Below are 13,905 nucleotides of genomic sequence, written 5' to 3'. Positions count from 1 at the left end.
GATGTCATCCATGTAGAGGAGGTGACTGATTGTGGCCCCATTCTTAAGTCGGTATCCGTAGCCAGTTCAGTTGAGCTGCCAGTCGCTCATGGAGGGCAGTGAGTTTCTTTAGCCAGTAGGCATGGATCATGTCAGGCCCTGGTGCTGTCCAGTTTTTCATACCTGAGGTTGGGAGGGAGCAGGGAGGTTGCTGTGGTCCTCTCGCAGAGAGGTTAGCCACTGTGCATTGCTGTTGTGGGACGCCTCCCTTTCCCATATTCCCTTTCTTTAGGCGGCTGGCCAAGGTTTGTTTGGCAGTTTCGAGTGCTTCAGGTATGGGCATCTGGCTGTAATTCTTGGGTACTGATCTTTTCATTGCACCCCTTAGGAGCTCTGACAGCTGGCTCACTTCCCTCCTTGTTATCTTGATCTTAGCCTCTAACCGTCTTTTCCATGATGGATATTGGGTCTCATGGTTGCTCTTATAGCCAAGCATTTCAAGGCTGAGTTGTATATCAGCTCATTGGTTTCTGTTATGGTGTTGGTAGTGTTGGTTCTCAATGCTGCATTCACATCTTCAATGAGACTTTCTGATGGTACTTCACTCAGCCGTTGTAATTGGCGTCGGGGTTGCCTGGTGTTCATTCGGGCCACGATTCTCTCTCTCAGGTCAGTTGCTGTCTTGTTCAGTTTTGATAGTTCGTTCATTACTGGGGCTGCATACCCAGTCTCGGGGTGGGGAGTAGTTAACTCCCCCCTGACCTTACCTTTGGGCTCCTCCCTTTTGCCGTAGCATTTGTGTTGTACCTCGTCAATCTCAAGTTGTGATAGTAGTTGCCGTTTGCGGATGTTGGAGCACTGGTATATATATATATATATATATATATATATATATATATATATATATATATATATATATATATATATATATATATATATATATATATATATATATATATATATATATATATATATATATATATATATATATATATATATATATATATATATATATATATATATATATATATATTTATATGGTGAAGTGGGGCAAAAATATTTCAACAATACTTTATTTATTCTCAAGAAAACATGAAGATCTCATACCATGCAAGTATCTTCAAAGTTGCTGGGTAGGATCTCCAATAGCAGTCAGTTTCACAATGAATCAGAGTAAGCTTCTGACCGAAGACTGCTATGGAATGCTAGCAGCTCAGTAGAAATGTCCTGGATGACCCCACCTCTGCTAATCCACCTCATTTGCTTTTGATACAGCTCTTTAAATCTCTTCCTGCAAATTCAAGAGTTATGAAAATACTTCAGAGCTTTATTGTTAAATGATAACTAGCTGTAGAGCTTTCGGTGCATCAGGACAGTGTAGATACACTGAGTACATTTAGATGCTGACACAGATCTCATGATGTGAGCTGAGCTGACAGGAAACGGCTGACATGAGAGCCTGCTGAGGTTCAGGTGACAAAGCAACAAAGCTACAACGCAGTGGGAAAATGAAATGATTGAAGAATCATTTTCTATTTACAGTAGTAACATTTGATGACTGAGCCCAGGCATCACTGATGTAACCGGCTGCAACTCCCAAAGTTTTAGGCTGTTTTCCCGTTTTTTCTTCTGGATTCTTACAGCTCATGTAGCAGAATGACCAGAATCTATGACCAAAGCATCACAAACATGAAGCTGGATGAATGGAGACTGAATGAAAGCTTCAAAAAGTGAATCCAGTTTTTTACCCGGCGCTGCAGCAGCAGCAGCTCCTGCATTTTAGATTTTCTGCTGATTCATTCCAGATTCAAGCTTTTTTTTTTTTTTTTTGGATTTTGCTGTGCATCAGTGGAGCAGCTGTTGCTCCTGCATGCGTCTGGGAAAACTGAGAAGAGAGGAAGGAGCAACCGTCCACAGAACAGCACAAACACCGACGTCACAGCAGCACTCATCATCCTCAGGAAGTGTCCAATTTCATGGAGTTCCCTAAAAAAAGTCCAGAGCCAGTTGAAACGTTGTGACTTAACCTACAATGAATTTTATAAAATCAGGAATTTTATAAAGGTCATTTTGATTTAGTAAAAGTGGGGGCTGGTTTAAATTTTCATTAATATCTTCAAAGCCAAAGCAGCACAAACAAAAACATTTGCTGCACAAATGTAGTCGAGTTGATCGGCACCAATTTAGTCTGATTTGAAGAAGGTGGGGGGAGGGGCCCTGAGATTTCAATTGGAAATATAAAGGACTTTATAAATAAATACATTATTATTGTAATTAATTAATTTAAGTTTATTTGGTAGAAATAGACACATTGACAGACAAACTGAACAGAGCAGCAGTCACATGTTTGTAATTTGTTAAACAAAACATCTAAAAACTGATATAAAGTGAAGTGATAATCATGTAAAATAGTGCAACATGATGTTTCCAGTATATACACAATCATGAAAATATTAATATTTTATCCATATTCAGCTTTTTATTCCATACTTCCCCAAGTTAGAAAACACCCAAGTCAACCCAAATCAATCTCAGCGCTCATCTAAACTTTCCCAGGCTGCGTAGCAACCCTGTCTTCTGTGGGCCTCAAGTGGTTTGGTATAAATCTGATGTGGCTCCTTAATAATCAGCTGATCAACAGACACATTACTGATCTTCTAGAACTGAACCGGCGTGACTCAGCAGAGCCTTCACACTCAAGTGAGACAGTGAGGACGGCCCAGAGACGAGGACAGGACTCTCATTTCATGAGCTTGTTTTAGCAGGAAACTGAAACGGTGAGGTTTATCATCCGATGTGATGCAGGGGGAAGAGAGGAGCCGGGAGACCACACAGCAGCAGCCACGTCGTGCACACGACAGGAAGTGGCTCCTCAGGCTGTTTAATGTCACTGGATATTTCCTGCCAGTGGGGGGGAGGGGGGGCTGTTACGTCCTGCAGGGCACAGCTGCAGTTCCCACTGAGAAGCTCCATCTTAATGGGCTGCAGAGGCATAATGAAGAAAACACGATGCAGCGGTCATGACAGTCTAATCCAACCACCCTCCACCAACTGTCTGCTTGTGATCCGATCTACAGTCACGACCATTCATCTTTGTTTATATGAATGAAACACAGTAGGAGCTCTCAAATACCGCAAAAGAAAGAGTTTATTTATGCAGCACCTTTCAGCCAACAAGTCAAAGTGTTCAGAAGTTAAAAACAAATTAGATTAAATTTAGTCAGGTTTAAAAAAAATAGAAACTATTTTATTAGCTGCACTAACAAATTTCATAAATAGGATGTTCAATGAAAAAAGTCACACAAGCTCATAGTAGGAAGCAACTTTATTTTGAAATGACCCAGGAGGAAGCATGAATTTACACAGTAAACAAACAGATAAACATCAAGATTTGGAAAATCCTCTATTCAAGTCATTACTTTATATATATATATATATATATATATATATATATATATATATATATATATATATATATATATATATATATATATATATAGTGAATAGAAAAATTAAAATCTAATTTTTAAAAAATGTTTTTTTTAAAGGGACACATACATTTTGTGGCTCACGAAAAGCAGTGTTAGTTGCTCTAGTTCTGTGTAATTTGATTAACAAATCAAATTGGAAAAACCAGACGAACAAAAACTCATTATGAGGTTTTGAGGGTTCCACAGTTCTGAACAAGACAAATAGGAAACAGAAGATGCTGTAAAAGTGAAGGTTGTCAAGGCACTTAGCATCGAACCGAGCTGTTTCAGCTCGCAGAAAAACAGAAGAAAAAAAAAAGAAAAACAACCAAACAGCATATAGACAACTAGACACAAGTTTGAGTGCAATAATCTGTCATGTCAGAGGAGGCGCTGGTGGGCACAAAGATCCCTTTTTCGGAGTTTTAGCCATACCTGTCAAGTCTCACATTTTGGTCAGGAAACTACAGTTTTTTACCGCCCTCCCTCCACCCCCGCCGGGCTCCCATACTAATGTTCCCCTGCTCTTATGTTACTTTAATCCCCCACAAACCCTCCCGTCCCCCGCTGACACCACCGGACGGCGACATTTCCCGTATTTTCAAATCCAAAACTTGGGATGGTTTTATGTCATTCCAACACTCAGATGTTGTTTAATCAACATCTGATGCAATTTATCATTGCGTGGGAGGCTGCAGCTCCAAGGAAGCTGCACTTTAAAACGTCTTAAATTTTTTTTTGTTTTTTTTTTCAATTTACATGGCTCTAAAAGCACAATATGATTAGTATCAAAGCAACATAACATTTGACAGAAACATGAAATTTTCTCACGTCATTCTAAACTCGTGTGAAATCATTCATTAGCCTCAACCGTCAATCAGATCAATGTTTGACGTATTTTCAAATAAACAGTTTGTCGCCCTCTACTGGCCGGTAGAAGATCGTTTAAATTCATTTCAATTTAGTTATATTGCACCAATTCACAACAACCTGACTTTTTGTCCCAAGGCACTTCACAAAAAAATCTTTTCATTTCAATCACACACTCATTCCAGCTGATCCTAGTTATTAAACACGCAGCTATTCAAAGTAGATTAAACATTCATATCTATGGAACCCCAGCAGATTGCACTGAGTCACTGGCTTGCAGCATTCCCTCCTCCTGGACCAGCACATAACTTACTTTTCTGTTTTGTTGTTGACTTTACAGCAGTTCCTCATACTGAGGATGCATGTAGGGACAGTGGAGAGGAAAACTTCCTGTTTAACAGAAGTAAGGAGCCTCCAGCAGAACCAGGATCCTGACTCAGTGCAAGCGGCCGTCTGCCACAACGAGCAGAATGCACAAAAAGACACAAATGAACTGTTAAAAATAAAGAATAAAAGTTTCTATCAGTTCTTAATGGCTGACCAATGTAGAGTCTATTTATCAATACTACATTTTGGTCTTTTCCCACACACCAACCATTGATATTGTCAATGTGATGCGGCTACCTGCTCCCTGAATACATGACGTACAGTATTAAACGTGCTAAGTTAGGGCGGTTAGAAAACACCTTGTTGTTCCTGGTGTGTCTCAGTCAAATCAGTGCAAGAATTCTGGACTTGTCTGATCTGATTCATTAGGTGCTCCTCCTACATTAAAGTAGTAAGAGTCCATTTTCTCAAAGAGAAATCGTTGGTGGTTGTCGTTCACGCGGGAACGAGATTTGAGAATGCTCTGCTTTCGTTCTTGTTTCAGCTTTTTGTCCACAAAGGAATGGATTAACATCTAGAAACACCTATCAGAATGAAAAACATTGTGAAATGCCACTCTTGTGTTTATTATGTAGCAATCCAAAACTAAATGTTTTCAAATCGATTGTAATAGCTCCATGGCGCAAACTTTATGCGCTTGGTCCATGTTGCCTTCTGGTGTTTACTGTTATGTTTGTTTTATCGCAGCAGTATTACAGCGCCATCCTCTGGATAAAGAGGTCTAAAAAATATTGCTTTTGAGACTTTTTTTCTTGGAACCTTCAAATAGACAGTTTTTGCTTTGACTGTGTACCTCACCGTACCCTAACCATCAAAAAGCACGCTGGAGTTGAGATGCAAACACCAGTGGTGACAGTTAGTCGTGTTTTTGTGGAACTGATGGATGGATGCCCTTCTTGTACAAAGTATATGTCACAGTTACAGTCCAGCGTCGGTCCTTTATGTATGAGTGACCATCTGAAGTGTCATTTAATTGTCCATTTTAGTCTTCGCTTGTATTTTTATTTTTCCTTCCATAATTTTTAATATTCTAGACACGTGTGCTGAATATTTCTTCGAGTTTACCAAAAGACATCATTACCTTCTTTAGACATATTTTTGTTTTAGATGATTTTTGAAAAAAATCCACTAAACGTCCTCCACTGTTTACACCCACCTCTTACTTAGGCTATGACACAGGAATTGTTTGAAGAGCTGGCTTGACTCGACGCTGCGCTGCCTTGATACACTGGTGCACTACTAAATATGTCAACTAGTGGGTGTGTGGTCTTGTATGTCAGCAGGTACTCAGGATAAATCTGGTGTTTCTCAAAGACAACAAAAATGGAAGGATTTCTGACGTCGTTGACACAGCTGTCGTAGAAGTTTATGTCTCCACCGTCTTTGGACGGAGGTCGGACGTAGCTGGAGTCCCCTCTTGTGTAGCTCCCCACCAGGACACGAGACACAAACATGGTTTTGACATCAGAGTCACCAGTGTAGCTGTGGGAGTATTTAGCGTCCCGAGCAAAGTAGCTTCCTGTGATTGGAAATGGAAAAAGAACCGGGAAAGACAAAACACACGTTGAGCTTTACGGCAGTAAGAAAGGCAGGTCTTTTTTAGTTATGGAGATTTTTTAGTATGTTCATTTGAATGGCATCTTCTCTTCTCCAGTCCCATGGTACCATGCCATCCTTCAACTGATATAAAAATTCAGAGACACTATAAAAAGTTAAGTGTATTGAAAAACGCTGAAGTATCTTTTACCGTACATTGTTTGTTACAAGTGTTGGTACGGTAAATTTTGAAAGAAACGGCTCCTCATACACTGGGGGAACCCTGACTGAACCATCATCTTTAACCCACCTTTGCCATAAGCTGTTCCATTAACTCCACAGATCCTCCAGTCAAAGTTGTTGAGACAAATGGCGTTGATGTGTTTCGAGTCAGTCCCATGAAAAAGTTGCTTTTCTTCCACCTCACGTCCTCTGTTGTTGTTCTTCATCTGAGTCTTTTGCCTTTAGGTAGAAATGTTGCAAAGGAATGTCCTTTAAAAACATGTTTACAGATCTAACATGTCACCAAGTTTCATCTGAAAGGGAAACTAAAGAATAATGCTAAATGTTGACATGAGGTAGTTACTAGAGGATATTTATTAAAAGTATGACTAGTTTAAAAAAAAAACATTTAAAAAAGAAAACTGCCAAAAAGTGACCAAAGCCTGAAACTGAATAAAAAAACCATCCAAGTTTTTAACTTTGTCTGTAGCATACGTACAGCTGAAAGGCTTCCCAGAGCGCCTTGTTCTGAATCCTCTCTATCTTGACAATATTGAAGTCTCTCAAGGTCGAATGAAAACGTGCTTCAATCTTTTGAAATTCATCTGAAGTGCGCAGGACGGCAACTCTCTACAATACACAGAAACAGGAAAGTTTTAGTGGCCGTCACCAGGACCAGTGGATGGAGGAGAAATGTTAGATCACTGAATTATTCTGAAAATAAATGTCATTCGCCAAGTCGGCAGAGCGCAAACAGTGAAAAATAAGAAAAAACATCAAATTCTGAAACAGGAAATACTTTCAGCTTCTCATTTTGGGGTGAGTGTCAGAACGTTTAATTTTAAAACACTATTATGACACACAGCAGTGAAGAATGTTTTGAGAAATGTAAACTGATGAGTTCATTTTAGAGGATCTGTGTCAATATATGGCTGCATTTAACAAGTATTAGCTTATTATGACAATTATTAATTTAATTCCATATAGTAGTTTTTTTTTAGTAACTAAATGTGTATTCCAGTTATATTTGCTTTTGCAGGTGAGGTGTACAAAATATCAGAGCAACATCCTGTAATATTTATCTAAGTTTGAAACGTTCGCCCTCCAGCCCCGGTTCCCTCAGTGTTTCCTTTCAATATAAATTCATTTTATTTGCTATATAGCAAATTCTGGGCATGTAAATTTATAGTAGGAAAATACTGAAATAGATAACCGCTTACTGATCAAACAGAGAACTTCCACATTTTCCTTATATGAGTGAGTGAACTCTTATTTTATACCAGCAGCTCTGCAAGAGGGGAAACCACAGTTCCAGGTACTTTGGCTAATCTCAGAATTTAGTCCATCCTGGACATTTTCTGCTTTAAGCTTTTTGCACTTCAATGATCAAATCATGAAGCTCACTGTACTCATAACTCTTCCTCACAATCTCAGATTCGAGTCTGAGAATCCGAGTTCTTCAGAAATGTTCCAGTTATGTGTCCCATGTTACTCATTTTTATAAATGAGAAAACTCTGTGTTTTGCACACATTCATTGTGGGGTAAACCAGTGGTGGTGACTGAGTCTTACAGAAACTTGAGGAAGATAGTTTGGACTTTTACACCCTTAATTTGCTTTCTGGAAAAAGAATATAATTCACCCCATTTCCACCACAGAGTAGAGAGGCAGGAAACCCTAACCCTAACCCTATAGTGAGTTTATTATACCGAGAATCCTGTTGGAGGGATCTGCGTCTTGTCCCAGTGGTCTGGCACAGGAGAAAAGATTCCTGCAGGCCTTCTGCAGGGATAGATGGTGAGGATGAGTTTCATGTTGAACCATTTTAAAACACTGAGATCACATTCACAAGCAGAGGACTAACACAAAGCTGCTTTAGGTCACTTTCCTCAACCTACCTCACTTTCTTGGTTCGGACATCAGCAGCAGACACAAACAGAGGACGTCTGCTCACAAGCCTTTTAGTACGGTAGTGCTTATTTGTTTGAATCATGTCTGAAGGGAATAAAGGCATATTAACTGAGGTTGTATTTATTTGTTTTTTGAACCCATTTAAAATGTCAAAGTCTTGTGTTTTACCCTGGAAACTAAGAGAATAAGACTGGGAGCCAGCAGAGAACTCCACTTCGCTCTCATTGTCCAGAAACTTCTGCTCCAGAGTTTCACTTCTGATGTCTGATGATTTCCTTCCGGCGCTCTGCAACACAGTGTTGGTGGTTCTGACTCAGAACATGGAGAAAAATATCAGAAGATACAGCTAGCAAGAAATTTCACAACACAAGTAATTTGATGTCTGGGTTAGAACGAGACCCTGACAATAAAAATGACCTTCCATTGGTGCCGTGCTACCACCATGTCTGACCACAGGGATGGACGGTGATGTGAAGCAGTAGTTTTCTGCCACACACACACACAGGAAGCTTCTGTATACTTTGATTTTGGCTCTGACCAGAGAATCTCATTCAACTTGTTTGCTGTATTTCCTATAAGGCCAGAGGTAGGGCTTCCTGCAGCTTTCTTGAATCAAATTAACAGACATGGACACTTCTGAAACAGATTTTTTTTTTTTTTTTGCCTTGTGATATTGAGCACAAAATGAGTAAAATCTTGATACAACACAAGTATTTAGAAATCATATAAAAACTTCATGTACTCACATCTGAACCGTACAGGTTCCACTTTCCAAACTCGTCCTGCCAGTACCAGAGCCACTCTGTGGTGTGAATGAAGGTCGGCTCAACCAAAGAGTTCACCGTAGTGAGCCGCCGCACTTTGTTCCCTCCTCGAGTCATGGTGTCAAAATGAACAGGCGGACTGCCGCTGCTGCAAACACAAAGCAATGCTTTAGTGAATTTACAGAAGATGCAATAAATGTTATAGTTGTTAAACTCATGACCATCATTGTGGGAGTTCTTCAGTGTAGATGATGTCTGTTTCATATTTTGAGGGGTTTTGTCCAAATTAAATTTTAAATGCTACAATTATTTCCCATAGAAAAGCTGTGCAAAACTAAAAAGTATTTAATATAAAAAAGACAATCTAAACATATTTATATGCTTTTTGCTTAACTTTACAGGCCAGCCACAACAATTATGAAGATAACTTTAATGGAATGCAAGCTGCCGAAAAAGAAAAATGTTGAAATTTCTGGGCTACTGTACAATACATAAATATCCAACAAAAATAATAACCGTCCACTAGTGACCAACCAACCACATCAACCAAGTTTGGATATTTGGGGGATTGAAGCATCAATGTTCTGTTGAGCTACTGCAGCTTATTATACTGAAACAGTAAATGTGAATCTCTGGCAAATGATTAGCATGTCATAGGTTGATAAATATAGCTAAAATGGAAAAAGTGGAATTCAGAAAAATAGGAAAAGTAGAATTTGGGAAAAATAAAAAAATAAAATGGAATAAGGAAAACAACACAACAATTTCACAGCGCCATAGTTCCAAAGTGCTGCTTCACTGCAGAGAACAAACAGCACACTTCCTACTCCCTGCAGCTCTTCCCATTCTCGATCATTCAAAGAAAAGGCTTCTGAAGCTCCAGGTGGCTGTATTGCATTGATCAATCAAAGGAATAAATCTTGATCAGGGTTTGCTCAGAATTCTGCAGAAGGAACCATGTAGTTACAGGTTCCCCAAGGCAACCGATGGCAGCTGCCACCACACCGAGGGAGAAAGAAGCATGGCAGCCGACGATCGTTTGAAAGCTAACATTTACTAACCAAAAACACACTGTTAGCCACAACAGCTAACGGCTCTCAACACAAACATAACCTAAGTTCCCAAGAGACAAAGTTCATCTAGTAACTAGTAACGTGTTGACAACCCAACAAGGAGACTTTGCTAGCAGACAGTCAACACCACAGTTAAAGAAAGCCTTTTTTACACACTTAAAGAAGGCAATTTGTCAAGAAACCTGCATGGAGCCACTCAGTTTTTTCTTTCTGTAACAGCTGAGAAGGTGGTTTATGCCCGGTAGAGCAGAATACCTGTACGTGTTGCTGGGATCGCAGTATTCCTTTTCAATTGCCTCGTTATCAGGCAAGGATTTCCACTGGCCTCCTTCCTGGACCTGCCATCTGTACGGCATCTTGTCATGAGCTTTAAAACATTTGTCTGAAAAAAAAATTAACAAATGACAAATAGTTTAAAGAGCCAAAACAAGGAAAGCAAACAGGTACTATGGGGAATGACAGGCAATCACGTACCATCATGCTTACAGTGGCCTTTAATGAAGTACATGCATATCTCGGTTTTATCTAGTAAAAATGAAAAAACAACAAAATTAGCTTTTTATGCACTTCTTTTGATGCATTATTTCTTCCCATTCTATAGTTTGTGTATTTACCTTTGACATTTTTGGTTTTTTGTCTGCTTTTCTGCTCATCTGCTCCATTTCCCTCTTGGCCACCAGCCGCACCAATCGGGTTTCCCCTCATAGCCCTACCAGATCCCCCCCTCATATGGAGCCTCAGTGCTTCTCGATTTGCGTAAACGGACTTCAAGCACTGAATGATGCTGTCGGGCACCATCTTATTATGCAGGCTTTTTATTGGCTGAGGAGCAAAAAAGTCGTGGGCTCTGGAGCAGCTGCAGCTTTGGGTCAGGTACTTCTGGCAGATGTGGAGTCTTTCACAAGCTACACCGCTCGTACACCGGCCAAATTCTCCATCACCGTTATTGTAATCAAAACATATCTGAGGAAAACAGAGGAAAATGTTCAATTACAGTGCAATCAAGTGTAATCGTTGTTTCTGATGTGAAACTTCAAGAGGTGAGAATGTAAAAACGTTGGTGGACTTACAGCAGGCAGCATGGAGTTGTCGCTCTGCAGCAGCAGCGTACACAGCTCCGCCCTGCTCAGGCCCTCCAGCTCATGTTCTATCAGCAGCCTTTGGTTGTAGTCAGAGTTCAGAACGTGGGGGAAACTGCAGCCTCTTCTGTTGGGGAAGAATACAAAGTTTTTCATGACAGATTGAACTCTTGTTCAGAAAGCAGAGCTGGTCCAAGAAAAAAATAAAAAGAGTAAGATCCTTTTAGAAGTTTTAAAATATTTTTTGTAAATGTCGCATCATTCCCAGTGGGATGCAGGGTTTCCCCAGAAAATATGATGAGTCCTTGTGACACACTTGTCACATTGGCTTCAAACATTAGTTGTTGGGATATTACCTAACACTAATAATCTGTTGGTACATATATTTACTTTGCTCAATTTTCTCATATTTCATTTTTCTATTTACAGGAATACCATACCCTTTCTTTTTACTAAAGGTCCGCCGATTGCAGTTTTCTGGTTGATTGTGGATTTCCGATCTTTAAAAAGCCCGACCTGCCGATTCCAGTTTTGGCCGATATTGAATTTTTAGTCTGAAATATTTGTTAATATAGCAATAAAATAGTTGCATTGACAACTGTGGGCTGACTATTAACTTCAAACAAGCAGACATGACCTTGTGGGTGGGTCAGTCATTATTCCACTATGTTTTCAGTTGCTGTTTTTTACAGGTAGAGCATTTTGGCTGAATAAAAACGGTTTAGAAGTAAATTCAGAGGTTAAGACATATTCCTGCCAATGAAATGGTGAACCATTTATAAGATTTGCCTTTTGATAGCAATAAAACCCATGTTGAATTTTGTCATAAGACTTGTTTTGAGCCCTAACTTTATAAATGTTTAATGTAAACTGAAGATTTTAGAATTTAACAGCTTTATTGTTTTTCATCTACTTACCCTACATAATATTGGTAGCATTAAAAAAATATAGCTCCTTATACAAAAACATGCTAACTCTAAAAAGGTAAAACACAATCTGATTTTGTCAACAGTACAAGTTATGCGTCATTTATAGGACTTATCAGAAGCTAGCAAAGAAAAACAAAAAACGAATGATTAGTTGATTTTTGTTTCAACGGTCATTCAGATACAAGTAGATTCATGTATTTTGCCATGGAATAACGTCACTTTGCTACTTTAAATTTAAATCACTGTCAAAAACTTTTCAAGCCTGTATTTCGCAATTCTAGTTGAATTCTGAGGTCATAATGCCATGTCTCTTATGTCCGTTTATTTATTTATTAGCTTACTGAAAATCCGCACGTCACAAGATCAAGGTATCTTTCTCCGCAGCACGTGAACGCACCATGGGTAATCAACGAAGACAACAAATAAAAAGGTAGCGTTCAGTTAGCTGTGACAGCTTCCGTTTTAACTGAATATGGTTATAGCTTGAAAAAAAAAAGGGTTTACAACCATAAGGCCACCAAGTTATTTACCTTTGTAGGAAGTGACAGGAGCCGGTGTAGAGAAAGTTTTTACACAGGTGTAGCCCCCCGCAGGACCCCGGGCAGCCTTTCTTCCTGCACAGTCTCAGGCTGGTCCTGGCCACCACTCTCTGTTGCCCATTGCTGGAACACAAGGCAAACTTGCTTTGGTTGGAAATCACCTCGCTCGTGGACTGCCCTGGGAAAAGGTTGTACATCAACTCTTCAGCATCAACTGCTCCTTGATTAGCGCAGATGAACTTTAATATTTTAGCCTCCATGGCTCCTCGGCGGCTCTTCAAAGGGCCTTTTCGCCCGGACTGCAGCTGTGGTTGCGGAGTGACTCTGGTAGGAGAGTATGAAATGCTCGGTGTTGTTTGGAAACCGAAACTGAACTATATTTAGACAGGCGTCACCCCGTAATGCTGCAGTTTGCCACTTGAGGGCGTTATTGTGCAGAATGATTTTCTCCAAGGTTTGGAGAAAGCGATCCTGTGCTTCAAAAGAGAATTATGTGGACAAGATATAGGGATAGCAAAAAATATAAAGTGGAAATTATCCAGTCACAGAGTATCATGTTGTTTCATACTTCTTTAAGCTAAAAAGAAGAAAATAATGTTTATAACTCCCTCCCTCTAGGGATCTATTGTTTAGAAAAAAACTCAGACGTTGTGAGGAATGGTTTTAAAAGGAGCTTTTCATTGTGTCTGTGTCCAATAATTGTGAACCAATAATTGTTGATTTTAGTTATTCTCTTTGAGGCCAAATATTTTTCTTCATTTTTGATATTGCCTGTCATGAATGCCTAACATTAGGGCCAGACTAAGAGATTTCTTAATGACAAGTTATATTAGCAAAATAAAGATACAATATTAGCAGTCGTAGAATTACAAAAAGTCGTCTTTATAAGAAACATTGATAGTTATCAAGATCTGACGAGACCAGCTCGTGATGTTTGCGATTGTCTCTTCGAAATAGAGCCATTTCCACACTGACCTAGTACTGCTACTCATCGTAAGGAATATATAGCTTTTCCTTCAACTTCAAAACTAATGGCTACCTTGTGTTGGTGTGTCACATAAAAAAATCCAATAAAATACACAGACGTTTGTTATGATGTGAAAACACTCCAGAGGTGTTTATACCTGTACATTCACCCACCAGTTCT

The 13,905-nt window shown here is 39.4% G+C and overlaps 1 protein-coding gene across 1 annotated transcript; it reads right to left on the bottom strand.

The window, feature by feature from the left end:
• Window positions 1-4,119: 4,119 nt before the first annotated feature.
• Window positions 4,120-13,176, bottom strand: LOC106922718 (protein mono-ADP-ribosyltransferase PARP12). Its single transcript, XM_088003360.1, has 12 exons — window positions 12,750-13,176; window positions 11,282-11,417; window positions 10,826-11,174; window positions 10,686-10,736; window positions 10,467-10,593; window positions 9,121-9,286; window positions 8,543-8,660; window positions 8,362-8,458; window positions 8,173-8,245; window positions 6,964-7,094; window positions 6,553-6,704; window positions 4,120-6,225 (listed from the first exon to the last, which is right to left on the bottom strand). The coding sequence occupies exons 1-12, from the start codon at window positions 13,016-13,018 to the stop codon at window positions 5,870-5,872; spliced, it is 2,025 nt and encodes a 674-aa protein (XP_087859486.1). The 5' UTR covers window positions 13,019-13,176; the 3' UTR covers window positions 4,120-5,869.
• Window positions 13,177-13,905: the final 729 nt, after the last annotated feature.

The sequence above is a fragment of the Poecilia mexicana genome, unplaced genomic scaffold, assembly GCF_051168715.1.
Source record: "Poecilia mexicana isolate PSO_F unplaced genomic scaffold, ASM5116871v1 scaffold_23, whole genome shotgun sequence".
NCBI classification, from domain to species: domain Eukaryota; kingdom Metazoa; phylum Chordata; class Actinopteri; order Cyprinodontiformes; family Poeciliidae; genus Poecilia; species Poecilia mexicana.
The sequence above is the reverse complement of the archived record's forward strand: the minus strand, read 5'-3'. Positions and strand labels throughout refer to the sequence as shown.